Here is a 25,456-nt window from a genome sequence, read left to right on the forward strand (position 1 = left end):
TAATGACAATTACTAAGTGATAATAGTAGAATAATAATGGTAAATTAAATAAAATAATCATAACTTTTATTTAACCAGGTATTTTTTCCACACAGATCTGGTCAAACAAAGCTCTGAGATCATGGAATTGAAATGAACCATATACACTCACTTGCCGTCCTGTTTTTTTTTTTTTTTTTTTTTTTTGCAATAACAGTTTCAGCCTTTTAGAAATGTACCACCAGAGGTGACATCTACTGACTAAATTTCTTTGCAGTTCTTATTTGCAAAATAATTCAAGCTCATTCAGTTTTGACAAGGAGAAAATATTTTAAGTCTTGCCACAGATTATTCTTCTGAAAGATGGTCAGTAATTTGACTGGACCATTCTATCATATAGTGCTCTATTGCAGATAAACCATTTCATGTAGCTCTGGCAGTTTTCTAAGTTTTCTTGCCTTGCTGCAAAGAAAACCTCCTCAGTCTCAAGTATTTTTTTAGCAATGTTTTCTTCTTGGATTATCTTGTGTTTTTGATCATCCATCTTTCCACTATTCTTGACATGTCCCTGTTAAAGAGAACCCTTCCCACAGCATGATGCTGCCACCAACAGTGTGGATGCTGTGTTCGGGTGATTAGTTTTTTATCACACAGGTCTTTTGGCTTAATTTTCTCCTTCTTCTTGTCCCAGCGCGTTTATTCCACATTCTTACTCTCTGTCCTCCACATCAAACAACTTAAAACAAAAACAAACTAGACTTCTAATCGCTTGTTTTCTACAGTGACCTACTTTTTTGCAGATGTGTAGATTATTATTATTGCTCAATAAAATTTTACATGCAGTGTTTGTTGTTTGTTGAATATAATAGAGCTGGTTGAGGGTATATTTTCAATAAAGTTTTTTCTTTTTTTTTTTTTTTTTTCTTACTGCAGACCTTGACCCAATCTGCCGTCAGATTTATGGTAAATATTTTGAGGAGATACATTTTTTTCAGATTATCTTTTTCCTTTAAATATAGGTGTTTTTTTTTTGCTTTTCAGCTGCTACTTCCCCACCAACAACCCATCCAAACAGTGGCAAGGAAGTGACAAGCCTCAGTCCAGGATACATTGCCATAATAACCATCGGTAATCAAATTTTCTGCTAATTGTGTCTTTTTTTTTTTATGCTGTTTAAATGCTTCATGCACTACTCTTGTCTATCTGCTATTCCCTCATAGTGCAGGTTTCATCTGCTGAATCAGCTCTGCCCTCTCTGCTTCTATGCAACCACTCTGCTGGTCACTCTTTCTAGTACTTTTCTACCTTTTTGAACCAAACACATGGCAGTGTGTTAATTAGACACCACATTAAACCAACCCAAAGCTGAACTGAGGCTTCAAGAAACATAAGGGGGGAAAAAAAGACGGTAGGTGGCAGTGTTGCTTTGGAAATCACCCCGCTAATTCCTTACTGGTTCTTTTGGAGATTGTTTTGCAGTGACAAAAATAAAAATGATGTGGCATCAATACCTGGTGGAATTCAATCCCTTTAAAGTCTTAACATATTGATTCAGTGTTAGTTATATTCCTTTCTGCCATTTGCAATAAAAAGATGCTGGGTACCAATTTTGGTGGGAGGTATTTTTGCGTGTATGTTGCCTGCTCTCCCTGTTCATGCTTTCTTCCACTGCCCCAAAATTATGCATGATGGGTTAATTGCTTCATTCATTTTTACCTTGTTGCAGATCATAGCAAACATATCTTGCAAAATATCCCTGCAAAGGCTGACAATCATCTGAGACCTGAATTTTTGTCTCTTCTATTTTTAAGATTTTGCATGTTTTTCTAAATATTGATCGATTTATTCCACAGGTGTTGTTGCACTTCTGTGAGGATTTGGGCTAATTCATTTCTGTTCAACCCTGATGTAAGTTAACAATTACCAGAGAAGCATCCCTCTGGACACACAGCTGTGATGTGAAAAATATAAATATAATCAGAAATACCTTGCTTCATGGGTCAACTGAAAATTATTTATGTGACTTATTCTTCTGTTCTTTTCTGCTAGGGTTGCCAACTCAGTGAAAATCAAGTGACACCTCTTGGCCAGGATCTGTCTTCCACCAAACCAACATAAAAAATTTATTTTTGGCTTTTTTTATGTGTATGAATTGATCTAAACCTGAATTAAATTTGCCTAAGTAATTTTTATCACTCTGACTATTGGCAAATTGAAATATTTTAGTTATCCAAATTTACCAAAATCTAGATATTTCTTTATTTGGGTTTAAAGTCGGTGAGTTTAAAAAGCTATGTGTAGTGTATGTAAATGTCTGGTTTTAACTGTGGGTACTTAAAAATATGAATTTATAGACTGCTAAGTTATTAAAACAAAACATTAAAAGGGTCGAGAGTGTCCTGATTGCATTTTTATAGGAAAAATGTATTTCTTAGAGTTCCACACTTCCATACCACCAACAGATCCAAAATATTTTTATAAGACATGCGAGTGTCTTCTGACAGGAGTCAGTACAAACAATTTGAAGAGACTTTGCTAGGATTTTAACAAGAACTTGTAGAAAGAGCTAAAGATTAGAGTGATGTGCAAGAAACCACCAATGATCATTATAAAAAGATTAAAATAAGATGATGAGCAGTTATAAAAGGGGTCTACTGTAATTTCAATATAGTGATATATATAGTGTAGTATTATTTAACTGCTTATTAAGATTAATTATAGCTAATTTTAATTGATCTTACATTGGAGAAATTCACTTCTGCATCTTAACCCTTCCCTTGAGGGAGCAGTGGGCTACCACTGTGAGGCGCCTGGGGAGCAGCGTGGCATTAAGGGTCTTGCACAGGGACCAAGACTGCAGGCTGTGGGGATCAAACTGGTTCCTTGCAACCTTCTCAAAATAATACCCCACCCTCATTTGAATGAAATATTCATAATAATTACATTTATTTTCAGCACTCAGATTTGTCTCGTAGCTTGCAACCTTTTGGTCTCATTTAGCTACCAATTAAAGTTTTTGATTGAATCAAAAGTTTGTAAATGTTTGCCAGGAGTAATGACCGCAGTGACTGCGGAGTGGCCTTGCAGCAAGAAGGTTCTGGGTTCGATTCCTGGCCCGGGGTCTTTCTGCATGGAGTTTGCAGGTTCTCCCTGAGCATGCATGGGTTCTCTCCGGGTACTCCTCCCACAGTCCAAAAACACAACTGTTAGGTTTATTGGCTTCTCTAAATTATCCTTAGGTGTGAATAAGTGTGTGAATGGTTGTTTGTCTCTGTGTTGCCCCATGCACTGGACCCCGCCTCTCGCCCGTAGACAGCTGGAGATAGGCACCATCACCCCTCGTGACCCCACTTGGGATTAAGCGTGTTAGAAAATGGATGGATGACCGCAGTTCAATTATGGAATTAAAACAAATGCATGCCTGAGCCTGTAGGGGGAGACATTGAGTCATTTTCCCCCCATTCGTGGTACACAGAAAAGGAAAAAAAAAAAAAAAAAGGAGGCAGGAACAGACAGTGGAGTTAGACAGGCTGTTACTCTATAGCTGTACAGTGCAGCAGATCAGCTGTGGAAGAAAGTACAGCAAACAGTGAACAGCCGGACCGCATTCATCCATCTGCTGGAGGCTGGAGAAGGCTGTCTGCGAGGACTGCAGCAGACTGCCTGGGAAACATCTCTGCAGGATCAACCAGAAGAAAACCATTTCTGCTGTTTATCAGGAAAACCCGCTGGAGGTAAAGTGTCTGTACTTGTTCAGCCACAAAGTTTAATGTTACTTGCTTTTACCATGTACAGGTACAGGTGAAAAACTGCAGATTCTGCTCTGATACAAGCTGTTCTCAACCCCAATTTACAAACAGATCCTCCATTAGACTGATAGAGAACATATTGTTTTTAAACATATTTTGGTGAGCTCACTTATGGTTCATAGTTGTTGCCTTTAACAGTAAAAATAGCTTTCTACTGTAAAATGACGCAAGTCTTGAATTGTGCAATATGTGTGTTTGTAATAAATTCTCCAAAAATGCGGAATAATCATTTTAATTTCCTGTCAATAAGCTGCAGTTGATCAATTCCTAAGGAATGTGCGTGTACAGCACCCCCCAGGTCACAGTGATCTTTCTGTGTGCAACATTAGTGAACCTCACAATGCACTTCTTTCCATTTTCACTACTCTTTACATTAGAGTGCTAATTAGAGCACTTAATTCTTCCTGAGCAGCAACACAGAAAGCTTCATTATGCTGTGACAGACATCACTACTCTACCTGAGCAAAGATACAGCAGGTTAACTTCTAAAGACAGATATTCATTTTCCTCCAGTGGCTTACTTGTTTATTAGATGTTGTTGGTTCTAGTTTGCAGAAATGTTCATTGTTGTTTACCATTATAATTATGAAATGCTATTATCTTTGCAGTATTCATCTGTGGATCCTTTATTAGAAATGATATTAAATTGACTCTTAGGCTTTTCTAAATTCAAATTAAATTTTGGGGCTTATCTTTTTTCTAAGTTTATCCAATCATACCTTTCGCCTCAGGGTCATCTGGTTTTTGTACTGCACAGAGCCTTTAGTAGTGAATAAAACATCAACATTTGATAAAATTATGATACAGATGAAGAAATCCACTGAAGAGTTTGATGAGCTCTGCATTGTTAAACAGAAATCTGACTTTTCTGTGGCAGCCTATAGGGCAGGATGTCTGGTTGTTATGAAACTCCTTTATCATCCGAATTTGAATGAGAGGCAGCTTGATGCCCACAATTTTTGAAAGGGAAAACAACTCATGGAAATTGTCCATCAGCTCCTCAGGTGCAACTCTAAGGCATCTCGTTGCAATCTGTTTATATAGAAGTTCTTATTTGGTTTGGATTTTATGCCTTAGATTTTTGCAAGGTATTATAATTACAATTGTGCGACCGAAGGAAAGTTGTATAAATATTTTTTTAGTTTCTTATTTTAAATATAAAACTCTGAAAAGCCACTTTTACTTTTGACGTATCAAAATAAAGTCCAGTTCAACAAATTTCCTTAAGAAGTAACCGGATTAGTAAGTAGAGCTTAACTGTGTGTCATTTCCTTACAGCTGAGCTTTACTGTGAAGGCTTCAGAAGTTCGGTAGGAAATTAGTCAACAAGCAGTGTTATAATGACAAAGGAACACAGCAGACACGTCTGGGAGAAAGTTGAAAAGAGGTTTAAGCAGGTTTAGGTAATATAAAACTTCATCCCAAGCTATGAAAATCATTGGAACAGGTTTAACACAACAGCACACCTACTAAGACATGGCTGTCTTGCTAAACTGGCAAGAAGAGTCCCAGAGAAAGTGGCTAGAAGGAAGCAGGTAGAGGTCTTATTTATAATATGCACTGCAAGATGCTTAAGGGAACAGAAACATTGGGAAGAAGGTGCTGAGGTTGAATGAGACCAGATTTTAAACTCATAATGTCCCAACACATTCATTTTGAATTGTGCATTCACCCAGAATGCACAATTCCAACTTTGCAACATGGTAATGGCAGTTTAATGCTGAGGGGTACTTTTCTTCCCTAAGGAGAGAAGAAGCTGTTATTTGTTAAGTTATTAAGTCCATTAAAGGGAAAACCTGGAAGAGTACATGAAGTGTTGAGACATTCTTATTCCGGGAGGAAAATAGTTGAATAAATAGCATTTTTATTGTATTATATACAATAAAGCTGTTACCACTGATTACCTGTGGAAATTCCCTATTTAATATATAAATAAAAAACCTTTTCCTTTAGTGAATCTGATGTTTTCTGAGTTAAACTAAAACTGTTAATCAGTGAAGTATGTCTTTACATCTACATTTTTCCTTCTGGCTTTCTGAGTGGAGGTGTAGTAATTAGCATCTGTGTGTCCTTTAGTGAAGTCTTGTGATTTTTGGCTCAAAGGGCACTGAGTACACTTTGTAAGTTACAATGGGATCTCAGTGGCGATAGGGCCAAAATAACTGACAATATGAGACCTATTAAAGTGGTTGCATAACTCTCCTTCTGCCATTCCTGAGGATAGCTCGACTGACTGACCACTGAGGCCTGTGGTCACACACATACCGTGTCTCATCTCATTCATTATGCCTCACAGGTTGTTAGAGGAAAATTCCCCACTTCTTGATGTTGTTTTACAGTTTATCTAAAACCAGGCTCCTATAACAGCTGTCAGAGCATCCTCAGGCCTGCCCTCAGTGATAATGCAATCTATTCTTGGTGCAATGTGCTGAAGACGAGGACTTTCTGCTCCCGTTAACCTAAAATAAGATTAATTTATCTCCACTTTAATTCCGAACATAACAGCAGCTTCCTGCTTTAGTTCAGCCTGTAGCTTGTAGAGGACATCATGCAGGTTTGCGGTTTCTAATCTGTTAAATGCTATCAAATATATATTCTATATCAGCTGCTGCTTTGATTTAATAAGCGTTAAGTTTCAGGCCCTCAGTTGTTGGATCACAACAGACTGACTGGTATTTATTAAATAAGGAACTGTTGCTCAGGATGTTGTATAATCCGTAAATAGAGCGTCCTCTGCGGTTGACAACGCATTTGTAAATATATTACATAGTGTGAGATAAAACCAGTCCTCTCAGATATATCAGTTGCAATCTGAATTGTTCTGATGACTTGTAACAGGATAGATTCGTGACCAGTTTGACCCACTTCCTTCAGGGATCTGATGGGTTTCTTGGCCCTTCACCATCGTCCCCTGCAGTGGAAGGGGAGCAAAGCCCAGTCTAAGTACAGTAGGAGCTGTTTCCGTCTCTCTCTCCCTTCCTCTCTCTCTGTTATCTCTTTTATTGTCCTCACTCGTTGGCCAGCCTCCACTCATGTCAGCACATACCTCATATGGATCTGACTGCCATTAGCGCACAGTCAGGAGTCACGACTCTGTAATTAAGTTACTTTTTATTGTTGGGGCGGTTGGTAATCTTCCATGGGAATACGCACAAATCGTATCTCAGTCATCGACAACAACAAAACACAACCAGATAACAGACAAGTTCCTTTTTATGTCTGTCTTATTGATAACTCATAAGGTTTTATTCTTAAACCTTGACTTTATGGTAAAATCAACAATTCACAGTTTTAATTATTGTAAGATTCAGAAAGAAACATAGCTTACAGGTCATGTTTTCCTTTCATCACTGTTTCTGTTTCTCTGAGAGGGAAAAATGTCCTGTTAGTAATTTAAAGCGCCATTTATTTTACAGTTTGGTATTATTTATCCAATTATAAGGAGCACTGCTGAATAAAAATGTCACCCTCTAAAAGCTTTAGATAAATATTACCTCAGATGCTTGAAAATGAGCACAAGCTCCCATTATTAAAAGTTTACTGCATCATGTTCATATTTCCACCCCTCACTACCCCCACTTTTTAATTATGCTGTGCTTTCTGCATCTCTGTGAATATGTGAAGGTTTAGAGATTAAGGTTTATTCCTCACACTTAAGGCTCTGCAGGGCCAGAATGGTCAATGCACTGCTACATTTAGCTGTTTAATTCAGAAATCAGCTACTTGTTCTATAAAATAGGGATGGGTGGATTTCTGTTTTGTAGGTATAACTATGTTTATAAAAAAACAACACAACATATTAAAATGTTTTCCATAAATAAAATGCTATATTAGTGAGATTCCAGGGAAAATATCTGAGTAAGTTGAGGTCTATTGACTCTATGTATTGCAGTGCAATACATGGCTTCCCCTTCCCCACCTGTTGCTGCTAATCTTTTTGATGTCTGAAATAACACTCCCACCCTTTGACAGTTTGAAAGAGATACAGTTTTTAATGAATTTTCAAGATAATAATGCTACAATATCTCAATGTTTATTCCAATCAGATCCCTGTTTGGGCCCCTTAACTTTCTTCAGATTGTGGCCCTTACATAAACCTCCTCGTAGTATTAATTGGAGTCACCAAAATTAGCGTACAGTAGACCCACAAAACCTACGCGGGGTATGAATGGAGCCATAGAAAGCCTGAAATGCCTCCTGGCAAAATCTTCAGTTCAAACTCCAAAAAGTTTTGTTAGAGAACAACTAGAACATCAGAGGTGTGACATTGTGAAGGGGTGACAAGGAACAAAACCTCTTATAATTTCTCACGTGCATCCAAACCACAAGTAGAATCTTTTGAAGGCTGCCCACAAACATCAGCGCCCTGACCGGGTCTGTTTTAAATCTTCGTTATTCACTTCAAAGCTATCAGTTAGATCTTAATGACCTCTGCTTTCCTGGACTGGCCAATCGACTCATGGGCACCAGCTTTGAAGGGGTAAAGGAACATTGTTGGAGGGGCCCTGCAGGGACACTTAGCTCATAATTGTGCTGTACTGCATCCCAGTTTGTTGGCTGGCTGGTCCAAGATCGCTGGCAGCCTCACAGGAGAGTAAATTATTTAGAGGTTGTGATGTTTGTTGTTGTTGTTGTTTTAGCCTCAAGGAGTGCCCCCCTTCCGATAATGACGATGTTTGCTGAGGCCTGCTCAGGGATCCCTGTGGAGTTAGTTAGAGTGAGAAAGTGCAAAGTAAAAGACAACATGAAAGGCATAGATGGCTGAAGGCAATAGAAGACAAAAACAGGCGGGACAGGGCAGCTTGTGTCTTCCTTCATGATGAAATGATTAACCTCCTCCTAGAATCAAAGGGCCATTTCCGTTTACTGTTATACCTCTGCATAATAAAACTTTCTATCTTCCACAAGGATTTACTGAGGGTGCTAAGTGGACTTTTAGACCCTGGGAGAGCCTGGCGGAGCTGGGAAACCCTGTCTCTTATTGTATTTGTGCTGTTTGTTTTCCCTGGGCCATGACGAGAGGACACAAGCCTCTGCTGGATGCCTGCTGACAGATATATCTGGTGTCTGAGAGAGAACAAGCCTGCTTGAATAGGTCATAGTCTAAGAGTGAAGGGTGTTGTTCTCTCTCCTTTTGTCTGTGTCTCTATCTTTAGGGAACATTGTCTCACTTTTTTCCCCATATATTCCCATCTCCTTTTTTTTTATTCACTGTCCCCTCCTACTCCGATCTAAATCATGTGACTTTCCGGCCACAGAGGGTGACCTCCTCCTCGTTGCTTCCCATGAGGAAGGATGACTCGAGTGAAAAGCCTGATCGTTTTAATAAACACAAACCTAAGTCCCTGGGCTTAAAAATTAAAACTCTGCACAATTTGCAGGTTTTCTTCCTTTCTCTCCTGCAATAATGACACCAGATTAATATGTTACTCTGTTTGGTGGTTGATGGATTAATCATAAAGGTAATGCATTGCTCTCTGAATGTTTACACACCTTTTGTGCAGCATTTCCTAGTTGTCTCATTGTCTATTTTTTTTTCACTTCCACCCTCTTGTTAGCCCACTTTTTCTCTAGTCTTGCCATATTTGAAATGTCAAACCCCCTTTCCCATCATTATAAACACATACAGAGGCAAAATCATTTTTATTGGATTCTCACACTATGACATACTTCAGGAAAGATACCACAGTTTCACTAAGTCATGGGTATTGGTGCTGTAGTGGCTAAATTTCTTTCCTGACAATAAAAATGAACTTCGCCACGCTTGCAAGACGTGAAGTTTCTGACTAGTTAACCTTCCTTAAGAACTGAAGCAAAAAAAAGATGGTCCATCACATCTAATAAATCCAAAGTGAAAAGCAAATTTACAAATAACCTTAACAGTCAGAAAACTGTTGCTCCTCGTCCTGTTCCATTAAAACTTCTAAAGCGCTGTCATGCGCCCCCCTAAAGCAAAACTGGACATTTAAAGGAGCCTAAATAGGTTATATAACATAACCACAAAATATAACCAATAAAGAGTTTATTTCAATAACTAAATTCTAATCGCATATAACATGAAGATACACATAATTTCTATATGGCTCTAACAAGTACAAAAGCTGGAAACAAAAACAGGATGTAATTCCTTTTATTTAAAAAGAAAACATCCATTCCTACAGTAAAAATGTTTGTTTTTAGTACATTTTTAATCATTTTTAGATATCAAATAATCACCTGGTAAATTAAAGTGTTGTTTTTTTAATAAGTGTACTTATTGTGCAGGATTTTATACCAATTTCACTGAAGCTAGAAAAAGTTAGCATCATTGGTGTCCTTTTAGTTTCTGTTTCAGTGTGTTTCACACATTCAAGATTATAAAATCCAGCACCTATGCATACAAGTATTAAATATTGCCTTAGAGTCACATATTAAAGGTAGCTTAACAAAAACTTATATGTGTACTGAGATGGATAGTCGTCTGCAGAGTCAGTAGTTAAGGACCTCCAAACTTCATGTGGCCTCCGGACTGATTAAAGAGCAGTACATAGAGCGAGTTCTTTACATTGCCTGCACACATTGTTCAAAGTTAAAAGTTTTATGCTGAGTGGATTGTGGCTTAGAACTGTTTTATGCACTGATGCATAAAGCTGTTTCCTTATCAATACCGATAAGTGAGTTTGTTATAGAATGAGAGTCTGTTCCAACCTTTGGGAAGGTCTCCTTGTCCATCATCAGTGTCTGTTCATACTTCCTATTAAGAAGGGGATGTCACTCAAGGTCATACGCATATCAAGGCAGAAAAGGAAATAAAGAACTCCTTCGTATAATGATTTTTATTTGATCTATATCCACATTTTCTTGCCAATTCATTCATTTTTAGTTGAATTTATTGAATTTGTAAAACTTTTTAAAAGTTAAATCTCAAGGTAGCTGCTCAGGCATCACATTGGGAACATTTTGTTTCTTAAGAGGTTTTTTTTAGTGACCTTTCTTCGTTCTACTTTTAGGTGATAGCCTAGCCTATTTTTAATGTCTATATTCGTAGGCTCTTTCCCTGAAACTTCAGTTATGAGCTGCTTTGTCCACTCCACTATCTTCACACGCTGCTAGTGCTCCTTCGGACTTCTAATCACATTCACACACGCAATACTCTGCAGTGCTGCATGGTGCCTGCTGTTAGTGGGCTGATCCTACCCTGAAGCTGCGTCACAGCCTGTCCGTCAGAGAGAATGAAGACAAACAGTCCTCCCAATGTACTAAAACATGGAATAGATCAGTTTCTCATGCTGTTGGGAGAGGATGTGTGGATTAAATACAGGATATTCGATTGCTATTGAAACATAAAATACACATTTGTGATTTAAAAATGATGTTCAGCTTTCTTTTTGTTTTAGCTTTTGTTCAGCCTGTAGTAGTAATCGTGACTCAATCACTCTTTAAAATTCAACACGAGTCAGTATCCACCGCCTGTAAAGCTGTTTTATGGTTAACTCCCCAGACCCAAAATCCATTGGCAAGGCATAATACATTTTGAAAGAGGAAATACTTGACATTCTTTTTCACAGTATGTGTTTTAAATGCATAAAATCATATGTATAGTTTCGTACCTGAAATGACCCAGAGCATACCTTTTTGTCTCAAACACCTTTTTTTTATTAACTATTGATACTGATTTAACTATACTAAAGCAATGGTGCATATGTTTTTATCCAAGTATTAGCTTAATTTGAGATATATAAAATTATTTTTCCAATCAATATGCAGCACTTGGCTGCTCTTTAAAAAAAAATGCTTATAAAATATGAGAAAGTGAAGTCCATTGTTGAATGGTTAATATGACAGAACAGCATATTGCAGCAGCCTAAGCTCTCCACAGCATCATCAGCAACATCACCACAGCTGGCTAGCTCAAGTGATCCTGCAAACAGGAAGCCTGGGTTCGTATCCCAGATGGGGATTGAGCCACCAGTGTCAGTCCTTAGGCAAGACCCTTCACGCTAATGCCTGCTTTGGGGAGTGGCGGCCTAGTGGTTAGTTCTGAGTTCAAGCCCCACTTGTAATGATCCAGTCAGAAGACCCAAAGTTTCAGCCAGAACACAGAATAATGATTTAAACAGTTTATTAAAAACTCAGGACATCAGGAGCACATCCACCGTGGGTCAGGGATTTCTAAGGAGGGAGATTTAGGTTAGTGGCTTGAAGGAGATCAAATAGTGAAAAGCATGAAACCAACAAAACCACTAACCTTAAAAGAGTCCTCCCTTCAGCAGCATGAATAGAGCAGATTTCTCCTTAAAACTGTTGTTGGGTGGCCAACAGTTGGGTGGCTTGGAGCACAGAGGCAGGAATTAGGTCCAGGACGCCAGACTCAGGCTTTAGTGAACAGGGAGCTTGGCAGGAGGCAGAAGTCAAGAGGCAGAAACAGGGTCGTTGTCCAGAGGGCAGAGAAATCCAAAAAGGGCTAGGCAAAAAGGGAAAATCCATGAAGCAAAGACTTGGTCAGGTAACTTTAAGTGCTGGATACTGCTTGCTAGTTGGTTTGCAATATCTGGCCCTGTCTGCCTCCCACAGGCAGTCTTATAACTGCTTGAACACAGGTGAGAGACATTCTGCTGATTGCACTGCAGTGCAGCAGGCAGCAGCTGGAGATGATTGCTCACAGGGAGAGCAGAGCAGGCAGACAGGCCAGAATCATAACAGTACCCCCTCCTCAAGGTCCGGCTCCGGACGGACCACCAGGCTGATCAGGGTGGAGGTGGTGGAAGTCCCTGATGAGAGTCCGGTCAAGGATAAAACGGCCTGGAATCCAAGTCCGTTCCTCTGGTCCATATCCTTCCCAGTCCACCAGATATTGGACCCCCCGTCCCCGCCTCCTGGATCGGAGGATACGGCGGACCGTGTAGATAGGGTCCCCATCCAAAAACTGGGGCGGAGGAGGGGGGTCAGAGGTGGGCCCAAAGCGAGGTGGGACATAGGGCTTTACCCGGGACACATGGAATGTAGGTGTAATCCGCATAGACCGGGGTAACTGGAGACGGACAGCCACTGGGTTCACAACCTTGGCAATTGGGAAAGGGCCGATAAAGCGGGGTGCCAACTTACGGCATTCTACCCGCAGGGGAAGGTCCTTAGAGGACAACCAGACCTTCCGGCCCACCTGGTAATCGGGAGCGGGTAGACGATGGTGGTTGGCAGACCTGGACTGAACCCCAGACATCCTGATCATGGACCTCCTGTCCCTCCTCCAGATACGTTGACACCTGACGGCAGCGGCGTAGGCAGAGGGGACTTTGGCCTCCCTTTCTTGAATCGAGAACGTCGGTGGCTGAAAACCATAAACAACATAGAAGGGGGAAAGACCAGTGGTACAGGACGGGAGAGCGTTGATAGCCTGCTCCACCAATGGCAAGTTGTGAGACCATTTGGTTGGGTCAGACTCACAGAGAATGCGAAGCTTGGTTTCGATCTCTTGGTTGGCCCTCTCCGTCTGTCCATCAGTCTGTGGGTGGAAACCAGAAGATAAACTGACAGAGATGCCCAGCGTGGAGCAAAACTCCCTCCAGAACCTGGAAACAAACTGTGGTCCTCTATCCGAGACAATGTCCTTGGGCAGGCCGTGAAGACGGAAGACCTCACGGGCTAAGACCACCCCCATCTCCTTAGCAGATGGTAGTCCCTTGAGGGGCACCAGATGAACCATCTTGGAGAACCTGTCGATGACAGTCAACAGGACAGTGAAACCATTAGAGGGGGGCAGACCTGTGACAAAGTCCATGGCGATGTGAGACCAGGGACGGCATGGGATCGGAAGGGGTCGCAGCAACCCCGAGGGTGGGCGGCGGGAGGGCTTAGCTTGGCAACATCTTTGACAGGTAGCAACAAACTCCTTGACATCCTTTGTCAGGGATGGCCACCAGAACTGCGAGCGGACCACCTGTATTGTCTTACTGACTCCTGGGTGACAGAAAAGACGGGAGCAGTGGCACATGTCCAGTACCTTGGGGACCAGGCGGTCTGGGACAAACAGTCGATCTGGAGGACATGAAGTGGGAACCGGAAAGTCCCTTATGGCATCCCTGACCTCTCCTTCCAGTTCCAACATAGTAACAGACAACCGGACTGCCTCTGGGAGAATGAACTCCCCAGCTCCACTGGTCATCAGCTCAGAAGGTTCATGAATTCTGGACAGGGCATCCGGTTTCATGTTTTTGATTCCGGGTCTGAAAGAAAGGACAAAGTTAAATCGTCCGAAGAACAGGGCCCATCTGGCTTGCCTGGAGTTAAGGCGCTTAGCAGACTTCAAGTACTCCAGGTTCTTATAGTCAGTCCAGACCAGAAACGGTTCCTTTGACCCTTCCAACCAGTGCCTCCATTCTTCAAGGGCTAATTTAACTGCCAGGAGTTCCTGATTCCCCACATCATAGTTACGCTCAGCCTGTGACAATGTCCTAGAAAAAAAAGCACAAGGGTGAATCCCACCATCCGAGGTCCTCTGGCTCAGGACCGCACCTACCCCAGTGCTAGAGGCGTCAACCTCCACTATGAATTGTCTCTCAGTTTCAGGGGACCGGAGAACTGGGGCAGTGGTGAACAGTGTCTTGAGCTTGGTGAAAGCCTCCTCTGCTTGACTACCCCAAACAAACTTAACCTTAGATGAGGTTATGGCATGAAGAGGGGCGGCAACCTGACTGTAGTTGCGGATAAAACGGCGGTAAAAATTAGCAAACCCCAGGAACCTTTGTAGTTGTTTACGATTAGTAGGGGTGGGCCATTCTAGAACCGCCGTAACTTTGCAGGGATCCACAATAACCTTATTGGGAGAGATGATGAAACCAAGGAAGGAAGTGGAGGTGGTATGAAACTCGCACTTCTCTGCCTTGACAAAAAGGTGGTTCTGGAGTAGGCGCAGGAGGACTGACTGAACATGCTTTAGTGAACAGGGAGCTTGGCAGGAGGCAGAAGTCAAGAGGCAGAAACAGGGTCGTTGTCCAGAGGGCAGAGAAATCCAAAAAGGGCTAGGCAAAAAGGGAAAATCCATGAAGCAAAGACTTGGTCAGGTAACTTTAAGTGCTGGATACTGCTTGCTAGTTGGTTTGCAATTATCTGGCCCTGTCTGCCTGACACAGGCAGGCTTATAACTGCTTGAACACAGGTGAGAGACATTCTGCTGATTGCACTGCAGTGCAGCAGGCAGCAGCTGGAGATGATTGCTCACAGGGAGAGCAGAGCAGGCAGACAGGCCAGAATCATAACACCACTCCCACAGACTACCACCCTGGGGCCCTGAGCAAGACCCTTAATTCCCACACTGCTCCCCAAGGGAATGGGTTAAATGCAGAGATTTAATGTGTACAGTGTAATGACAATAAAACGCTGGGGGGAAAAAATTACCAAGCTGAAAGGGATGGAGACTGTTGGTTGCGTTCATAAGAGCTAAACCTGGTAGTTGCAGTAGTAGCGCCCCTAGTGGTTAAAAGTTACACAGCGGTGCTTTAAAATACATCAAATAAATGGCATATATGCCTGTAAGTTCAACAGCTCTGTAAGATAACATGCTGCGTTTAATCAGTAGTTACCAGGTCTGCACTTAACTTACCGAGCATATTCTGGATGGCAGGAAGTATCACTTATTGGGGTTGTCACGATACTAAACTTTTCAACTTGATACCGATACTACGGAAAATACTCGATACTCGATACCATTTTCGATACCACAAGGATAAAAACAAAGACTCCAAAATTCTACAGAAATATTTTCATTAATAAATAAAATACAATAAATAAATACAATAAAGGTTGTATGCTGTGCATAATATTAAGCAAGCTTGATAAAAAAACGTATAAAATTAAAATTAAGTGTTCCTTCCTTTGCACACATAACAATGACAAACCCGTTAAGAAACAAAAATAATTCTCAGCAGATGCACCTCTTACAAAAAAAAGTCTGAAACTGAAAAGTGCACAGAATTATTCAATAACACAGTGTTCTGAATGTGCATTGTCCTCTATTCTGCACTTTAGATGAATGACTGCTTAGGTGCCACTGGTGGTGGCACTGTATCGATACTTTTGAAAATGAGAATTGTATCCGGATACAACGTTTCAGTATCAATACTTTTTTGAGTTTCGATACTTTTGACAACCCTATCACTTATTTGCCCCCAGCAGAAGTTTCTGCTGGCAACCTTATTATCCAACTAACTAGGTTAACTAGGCTAGAATTCTTCACAGCTTTATACATAGAGTTGAAGAGCCACTAGGGAGGATCCATTCTTTGAGAATGCTAGTAATGCTGCTGTATTTTTTTGACTTTTTTATAAACAGGGTCGTACCAATCTGTATTAAAAATGGACTTCCAGTTAATGGTTATGTGGAAAAAACTACAGAAAAAGTTGTTCTTTATATTTAAGGTATTGCATACAAGCACACCATAAAGTTTGGTGACTGGTTTTAAAGTTTGTCTGTAGGAACTGTGTCCCAGTCAGATAACATGACACATTTGGGATGCTGCAGCAGCCAACTCAGTCTTTGTTTCTCTGTCAATGTAAAAACACTAAATCCTGTAAGACTGAAGGTGAGAACTCAGATTGTTAGATAAACAAAAATAATTTTAGCAAAATTTAGTAAAAAGATGGCTGCCTAAAGGTGGCTGTTTGACTTACTTGGCAGGGACTGGTTGTTAAGTTTAATCAGAGATCCTACACCCATCATTCAAAGTTTCCTTTATAACCATGTTAGATCAGACATCACAAGTTATAACTGTTTAATTCAGCTAATCAATCTATTAATTTGATCAGTGATGCAATAACTAACCAACCAATTAATTGGACTGAGTCTATTTTCTATGTATTGACTAACTTTTTTTTGTTGTTTATTGAAAAAATCAATATATTTTTTTTTGGTTACTAAATCAGATGGAAGGATGAAGGACACATGCTTGGATTTATAGAATAGGATTGTCCTTTAATCCTTTTCTTTTAATGTTGGACTAAACTCCTGCCTACGGAGCATTTAACCTTTAATGGTCACTGTTTAAATCAATGTCCACAAAAGTAAGTTTGTTTTAATCTTTTAAAAAGTAAAATGGTAATCAGCAGATCAGAAAAAAAAAAAAATCAAGAAAAAAAATCGAAAGCTGATACTGCGGACTGAGATCTGTTGTGTTGCCCTTTCAAACAATATTACTCACTGTCTAAAGAAAAAAATGTTTGTATATTTAAATTGATTAGATTAAAAGTAATGAATTAAATTGGATCTTAAAACTGGTATTTCCATGAAACCAGGCGACACATCCATCATCTCTTGCGAGGAGCAAAAACGACAGCGTGTAGCTTCTTGGTTTTCTCCTTTCTCATCCCTTTGCTCTTCTAGTGTTACAGTTGGTGATTGTAGGGGTCACAGTAGCCAAGCAGCCTGATCCCTTAGTGCTCTGCCTCGCTGTCTTAATATTGATCCATCATTTTGTTTACAGTCTGCTGGAGTAATTCGATATTACTGTTTCTAGGGAGGGAAACAAAGCAGTAAGGAAAAAAGCCCAACAACGTTTGGATTTGTTTGTATCCTGGTGATAGCAGGAGCTTCTGTGATTGAACATGTCTCAGCTTTAATGTCACTGTCAGAGAAGCTTAATTTCATCATAATTAGACCTAATTTGGTTTGCATCGTTATCATAGCAGGCAGCTCCAGTCTCATGTCAGCATCAGATTTTTCTCTCCCAGACAACTCGGCTGCAGCCTTGTTTGACTTCCAGTAGGGCCTAATGACATCCTTGGCAGTAACCTTGAAACCATGAAGGAGATATGGCTTGAGAACAAGCGTTTGATCTGCGCTCAAGTGGGCTTGTTTGAAAGGGGAAATAATTTTGGACAGGGGGGCGTGGGACAAGTTGTAGTAGAGCTGTTTACGAACAGAGATCTCCACAGGGGAGGGGAGCCGGTTAGTTTTTTTATGGGACGTGATAAAAAAACACAAACACATAAAATGATTTATAAACACACAAGAAAAGTGTGTCAAATGTCAAAAGTTGACGAAGTAAATAAGAGCCAGACTTGTAATGTTGAAATGTGTTCACCTGCCCAAACAATTTCCACCTTTATAGACACAGTTTCTTTGTCCAAACAGTTTATTTGTTAAAGGTTGGACCGAGAACTTAGTTTTCTCTTTTCTTCTGCTCCTGACCCACATTGGAAAGGATGCTTCCTTCTACTGCAGTGTTAGAAATACATCACCTCCCCTGTTTATAATAGCAGCACAAAACAGATCAAACCCTACAATAAACTCACTAAAGCCCTTGTTTCTAGTTTTCTTCTTTTTCTTTAAAAACTCAATCTCAAATTTTGTTTAGGTTTAAAACATCAAAATAGTTAATTAGGTAATGTATTAATCATAAAGGACACATAGTTTTAATGATGAAATATAAATGGCCTATAGGTATATAGCGCTTTTTCAAGTCTGAGGACTTGACCAAAGCACTTTGCACTCCGTTCAGTAGTTTATTTATTATATATTATCTGCTAAATAAAACCCAGTGTTCATTGTAGTTTGAACTTATCTGATTAGTAAATAAAATCCAACTGAGTTTATTTTGATGTAAAAAAAAAAAAAATACAGCCACTCTGTGAAGGCCTCAGGGGTTTGTTAGGGAACATTACTGAAGAAACTGCATCATGGGATCCAAGGAACACAACAGGTCAGGGAGGAGGATGTGGACAGGTTTATCCAGGGTCTGGATATTATAGAATATCCCAAGGTTTTCACTTTTTAACCCATCATCTGAACAAGGTAACAGTACATTAGGATTGCTGACCTACTAAGACTTGGCTGTCTGTCTAAACAGAAAGGATGTGTGAGAAGATGACTCTAGGGGAGCCTCAGAAATCCAAAACTCAGGTGGGAAAATCTATTGACAGGACAGCTGTCAGCTTCGCAACACAGATATGGGTGGGTGGCAATAATAAAAAAAACCAAAACACAAAAATAATGTCAGAAGCTCAGATCGTAGGACCCAGAATTAAAGTGGACAGATCAGTGTAATTTCAAAACAAGCGTTTATTAAAGACACTAGCGTGTGGCTTTTCGTCAGCAGGGACAGGTTCTCTGGATACTCTGTAGAGACGGAAGTTCAGGTTAGTGACTTCAGAACTCAGACGGGAAACGATAAGGAGCGTGTGAGTCTCTAACCTGGTATAGATCAGTCTAAGCCCAGAAGAAGGGGTGAAGTCGTGAGGGATTGTTTCTCCGTAGCTTCCAGAGTTCTTGGAGAGAAGCAAAGCAGGCAGATGCACAAAAGCCAGAAAACACGGAAGAGCAGAATCCAGAACCAGAGTAGAAGCAGGAGCAGGTTTTCAGGCCAGAAGAGAGATCAGAAGTCTGAAGAGGCGCAAAAGGAATATCCAAGCCGGGGTAAGAAGACAGGTCCAAGGTCATTAGCAGGCAGAATCCAGGTAATAGTCCGAAAACAAATCAGGTAACAGAGCAGTACAGGGGCAACCAAAACTCAGAAGTCCAGGGACAGAAACTAGTCAGGATCAGGGTTTTAGAAACTCACAGATAGCTAGAAAATTCTCACACTCGGCTCAAATAATCTGGCACCAATGGCTGGGAACAGCTATTGTAAGCAGATGTGAGAAAGGAGGCAAATCCAGCCATACGTGCCAAGATCATGACAAATAAATAAATAAAACAGGGATTTCTGTAAACAGGATATGGGGTAGCAAACAAATGCTGTGGTTTGATATAACCAAAAATTTGACTCTTTTTATTCAGAGTGTATGTAAAGTATGACATGTGGAGGTAAAACTAATATTGTCTGTGACCCTGAACGCACCATCCTGCAGCAAAACGATTCTGCCTGCAGCATCAGGCTGTGGGGTTGCTTTACCTCAGCATGGATAGAGAAGCTGGGCAAAGGTGAAGATGGACAGAGATAAAAAAGGGAGACCCTGAAGGCTGCAAAGAAATCAGTTGGAAGTTTCATTCAGTAATTAAATTAATTTATATGGCGCCAATTCACAACACATGTCATCTCAAGGCACTTTACAGAGACAAATGAACCAAATCATACAGTCCTACTGATTTAAAGTGGTCTATTTAAGGAAAACAACAGCAGCCCGACAACCAAAAATATACAGCCATGCCACTTGTTTAGATCAAGGGAAATCAATGTACTAGAATGGTCCATTCAGAGTCCAGGCCTATGTTAAACGACCTTTAGCTGCAGCAAAAAGCCTCAACATAGTACTGATGTAAGGAGGTCTAAATACAAAGGACACACTTTTCTTTACTTAGGTAACTTAGGTAAATCAGTGATGTTTTTCTTTCACTTTACAGTTACAGCTACTTTATGTTGATGTATAACATAAAATCCCAATAGAAAAAATTCAGGTTTGCGGTTCGAACTTGACGAAATGTTGAAAATGTCAAAGGGTTGGGTTACTTTTGCAAGGCACCTCAAACCATCATATATTTTTATATTCAAGCTTTTAAAAGCAGATTCTCCATGCTGTTGCTCATCTAGATCCTTTTAAACAAGTTGTTTTCATCCAGACAAACTTTCCGTGCATGGCATGATCTGACCATGACAATGACTGAAGAGAGGAGCATGTGAGATGTCATGTTTTCACTGACGTCTGACGTTTGTCCTGTTTTCCTTGTCCTCTTCCAGTGTGTCTGCGTTTGTTTGCCAATGGTGTGGATGGCAGAAGTAAGTCACAGCTGGTTAAGAACATCCATCTGTTCATTTCACATCAGCGTGTTCAAACGTCCGCCCGCCTTTTGTTATGAAATGAACAGGAGAGCTGCTGTTTGTGTGCTGCAGCGGCGGGCCTCCCATGGATTGTTCTGGAAACGTGGTAGTGGAGCGTGCAGCTGGGCTGTTTGGGTCAGGTGAGGGTAGTAGAAACAGGGAGGCTCTCAGGTCAGAGCTGTTATGCCCTGAGAGCCGAACTCATTAAAATTCCTCAGCTTCAGAGAGCTAGGATAGTCAGAGCAAGTAAAGGCTCAGGTGGATCAACACATTATTATACCATTCTACTTCTGTTGACACAGCTCATGATTGATAACAGGATCTCATTCTGTCTTACCCTGCTGCAGGCTAATGTTGTGCAAACGTGTTGCCTTATAATTGATGGGATGTTGCCTTTTTTGAGGGAGAAAGAAAGAATATAAAGGATTCAATTTCCCAAACAGATAGATTGCTCTGTGCTTCTGGCTAAAATATGTGTTGTTGTGTTTATAGCAACAGAGGAACTGGTCTAGATACGGATTTATCTGGAGATGAGAGCTCATGGTGTTGGCTGCATTCTTTTGGCATCGTCGTCTATTGATGTGAGGTTGCATTAATCTAAAAGCATGTATCAGTTCTATTTTAAAACTCTGGTTTACCTAGAAGAAAATATACTTAATATTGAGTTAGCCAAGGTTCAATGAGAAGACAGGGGTCAAATGCTCAAAAGGATGATAATGAGTACTGTAATCAGCCTTTCTGTTATCTGCTGGATGTCTTGTTCTCTTGCTCTCTGAGTGAAACCCTAGTTTTCTTTAAAATAGCTTCTTTAAACTTTAGTGGTTCCTTTTTTTGTATTTCAAGTAACTGATTAGTAATAGGAAAAGCCAAGTTCTTTCTTCAGTCCAACTTCTACACAGAAGAGTGTAAAAATCTATTTCTACTGCTGCTAAAGCGTCAAACATGTTAATTATTACATTAATAAAAATCAGAGATCGACCAATACACATTTTTCTTTAGGCTGATGCTGCTTCAGATTATTTTGACATTAGCCCTGCTGTGTTGCCTCTCTTGGAGCCAATATTGTTTTCTTTCCTATGTTTTGCATAATAAAAATGACACTTTAATACCAAATGTTACAGAAGTCTCAATTTGAACTTAAACTTTTATTAACAAATCAAACATGTTAATGAATAGCAGATGAAGGGAGCAGCAATGCATGTGCTCCATTTGATCTCAAGGCATGGGTGTTGAATGCACTGATGAATTGACCTAATGTTTGCTCATATCGGCCAATACAAGTGAAAAATGTTTACCATCGGCCAGAATTATTGGCCAGCCGTTACATTCACGTCTTTCAGTTAAGATTTGATCAAACTAAACTCTGAAAAGAATACCTGCTACATTTAGATATTGTTTTTAATCTTGTTTTTAATCTTTTTTTTTTGCTCTTTATTCAGTAAAACATGGTTACCAAACATATATTTGTTAGGTGTTTATTTACATGACCTGCTGCAGTCAGATAACAGCCTTGCGGCTCCTTACCTATCCAATAATAAAATTATTACCTTAATAATTGAATGGGTGGTATTCTTTTTCCGCTATGCTAAAACTACTTTTCAAGGCTTTGTCTTTATGCCAGGAGGAATTTTATTGGCCCCTTTTCAGCCAGCTGACTGGCAATGTGTAGGAATAGATGGAGGAGGGCAATGTTCCTACATTATGCTTCATACAGTTGAATAGAATTCAAGGTTCAGATTCAAGGTGGCATTTTCTTTAGTATCTAATAAACAGGATTATAATCTGTAGTTGTTGTTGATATTGTGTTTTAAGGTGTAATATAAAAGAATATCTTGGACAGCAGGTTTCTAAATAGACTTTTCATTGAGATGTGCAGAGGATCTGAAGGTGATGCGACCGCTGGTCACAGAGCATTTGGTCTGAGGACATGGCGTCAAGCGCTGATGAAGCAGAAAGTCATTCAAGGTTTTCGGCTCCTGCAGGTGCATTTAAATGCAGGTGGTGTGGTGAGTGCAGATATGACACAGCTTTGTCAGGCAAACTCCAGACTTACGGCGGGTTCCTGTTTTGCTTTACACCTCCCAGTTTGCAGTATGATTTGCCTGTGATGCAGACACAAAGGTGCGGCATTTTTAACCGTCACTCAGACTTTTTCTTTTCCTTGGAAAGCCAAAAGCAGAGTGGCTTGAAGGGGGGTGGGGGTGGGGGGAACGGGAGGGTGCTGGGAGTGTTGTGGCTTAGTAAGAAGTTGCTTGTGCTGTTGGGAGAGTTAAAAACTTTTGCCCCAGAGCTCTGACTCATTAACTGCTGCTCTGCTCTACAATCAACTGAACTTGGAGTGTGTTGCTTGATTTGTAAGCTGTAGAGCTGACAGGCTGGATTGTTTTGTTGCTTCAAAGCAAGCCTCTTATAAAGAGTTATTGCAAACAAACTATTCCAAGTTGACCATTTATGCAAAACAATCACCTCACTAGCTTTGGTTTAACTTATTATATCATACCTTTCAACTTTCTTCTCATGTAATGCCTAATCTATGAGGAGTACAGTGCCTTCGGTTTTGTTACATAATGCTTTCTGTGCTCCTGTTCTCTTATAAAGGCTCTCCTGATGATTGCTCAACCTAATAATAAAGAGGTGTTGCCCTGATTGCTGTTGGCCCAGCACAGCTTATCTCTAAGCAAGGTAAATTTATCTCCTTTTCTTATATAATGTTTTTTTTATTATTATTATTATTTTTTGGGGTTATGTAATAGACCACAGTCTCTTGTTGGCACTGTCACACTTTTTTTATTCGGGTCTTGCTTTTTTTTAGATGTCAACCGCATCTGAAAGTAGGACGGAAGGGCCTCGCAGTATGAGCCAAGAGAAAACATACAAAAAGGTAAAGTCATGCTTTGTTTTTAATTTTCTGATCATTTTCTGTTAAATGCCTTGGTTTTAGAGCTGACAAGTCCAAATCAGCTTTACTTCTGAGTAACTTGAGTGGGTTAAAATGTCCTTGTGCTGCAGCACATAATGTCCTGACCCTTGTTAGGGCTGGCTGCCAGAGACCAGTCAAGTGCTGATCCCACTTTGTTTTCTTTACTTTTTTATGTTTAAACTGTAGACGTCATTTTGTGTAGCAATTTTTATGAAGTTGTAGCCATGAAGTTTTGGTTGCACAGTAGCTACCTTTAATTCAGACTGGATTAAAAAGTATGGACCACTTTATAGGATAAAGGAATATTTGTCTCTCATCTTATCTGAGTTATTTTTAGTGGAAATTGTAGTTATGTAAATATTTCCATGTTCTTGTTGTATGGCACTGGTTCACCACAAACCCCTGTCCAAGTATAAAGACAGACACACCGAAGAAATATACTGTTTATGGTTACAGAAGCATACAATAAGGGATTATTTGAATTTGATGCTGTTTTTAATCTGAAAGTCACTGAAACGGTAGAAAATAAGTCCCGCTTATCCAAGACCTGTTGGCGGGCAGAGAATCACAGAAATTCTTCTCTCCAGGGTTAGGGTTAGGACATACCAGCTTCCTCAAGGGAAGCTGGAGGACATACCAGGGCCAGCAGAGAGATACAGTCCCCCTCTGAGCACCCACTCTGTGCTTCCACCAGAGAAGGCATGTCAGCTGCAATAAAGAGATCCTCAGAGTATTCCTCCACAAGTATTCATTTACTGCCCAAGAAGTGCCATGTTTGACCTAATGGTACCTTCTTCTAGTGTCCACCACTGGGTTCAGGGGTTTCCACCACGACAGACATTGCAGATGCAATGAACAGACCTGCATCAACAGCTGCATCAAAAACCCCTTAAAATCTGAAAGAAGTATTGCTGGAGTTGAAGTTAAAAATGTCCCTGACTAAGAGCTTCACCAGATATTCCTAGCACCCTCACCACTCGCTTGGGCCTGATGAGTCTGTATGGCTTCCTCCTCTTCCAGCGTATCGAACACACCAACAAGTAGTGATCCATGACTCACAAAGAAGTCCAATGATGGAACATCACTCAGGTTCAAAAGTTGGAGTTTGTTCCTCCTGATCAGGACTTGTAAGGTGGCAGAGTCCCCCAGCAGAATGATGGTATTTATGATAGGGGTTCCATCTAGCACTGTCGCTAGGGACGATAAGAATCAGTCGCTCAGCCCATAGACCAGGACAGCCAGAGACCTGTCTTCAAAGTGTAGGGATGCGGCCCTCTACGGTACAAGGGTGAATTCCAACACAAAATCTGAGATTACAAAGATGCAAAAAAAAAAATTACTGGCACCACATATAAATGTTTCTGTAGAGATGCCTTATTAAATCTGTCAATAAAGTAACTTGAATTCAGTCTCAAGATTTCAAAAAAGCTGTCACAACTTATAGGTTGACAAATAGGTCAACCTCTCCATCCATGATTTGCTAAGATTCTGTCACACAGAGGGAGTTAAGTTGAACTTTTCCGATTTGGACATTTTCTCTAGACTGTACAGAGTTATGGGTCATTTTTTTGGTAATTTTGCAGGTTTTTACAGGACTTACTGTAGCTCTGGAAACTAAGATGGTGATGAGTAATGTTGATTTCATGTTTTGCAAGCAGCGGCTGGGTTTATTTGTCCTCTAGGGTTTAGACTATCATTCTGCAGAAATTCATAGTGACTACCCACTTTTTGTATCCTGTTTACCATAAAGCTCACGATTGTAGGAACTCTAAAAGTTCCAAAGGCCTTGGCTGGAGAAATGGACCCTGATAATCACGGATCCTCCACTATACTTAGCAGTCAGCATAATCTGCTTTTCCATAAAGGATTATTCAGTTTTTCTCAAACCTACCAGACGTTTTTGTTGCCCCTATCTGTGAGCTTTGGAGTCTACTGTACATCCCTCACTTTGACCAGGCTTGTATGTCACAGTCCCAGCAGCTGCTTTCAACATATTGATTTCTTGCTCTCGATGCTGGTATC

At 40.4% G+C, this 25,456-nt stretch overlaps 1 protein-coding gene across 1 annotated transcript in view; it reads left to right on the top strand.

Moving 5' to 3' along the window:
* The first annotated feature begins 3,457 nt into the window (after positions 1–3,457).
* pip5k1bb (phosphatidylinositol-4-phosphate 5-kinase, type I, beta b) overlaps positions 3,458–25,456 on the top strand; it is a 55,754-nt gene continuing 33,755 nt past the window's right edge. Inside the window, exons 1-3 of the mRNA XM_038270986.1 lie at positions 3,458–3,713; positions 23,113–23,196; positions 23,327–23,395. Of these exons, the coding sequence (XP_038126914.1) occupies positions 23,327–23,395 (69 nt within the window). The 5' untranslated portion in view covers positions 3,458–3,713; positions 23,113–23,196. The remainder of the gene's footprint in view (positions 3,714–23,112; positions 23,197–23,326; positions 23,396–25,456) is intronic.

This window comes from Cyprinodon tularosa, unplaced genomic scaffold, assembly GCF_016077235.1.
Source record: "Cyprinodon tularosa strain WSP-4 unplaced genomic scaffold, ASM1607723v1 ctg785, whole genome shotgun sequence".
NCBI classification, from domain to species: domain Eukaryota; kingdom Metazoa; phylum Chordata; class Actinopteri; order Cyprinodontiformes; family Cyprinodontidae; genus Cyprinodon; species Cyprinodon tularosa.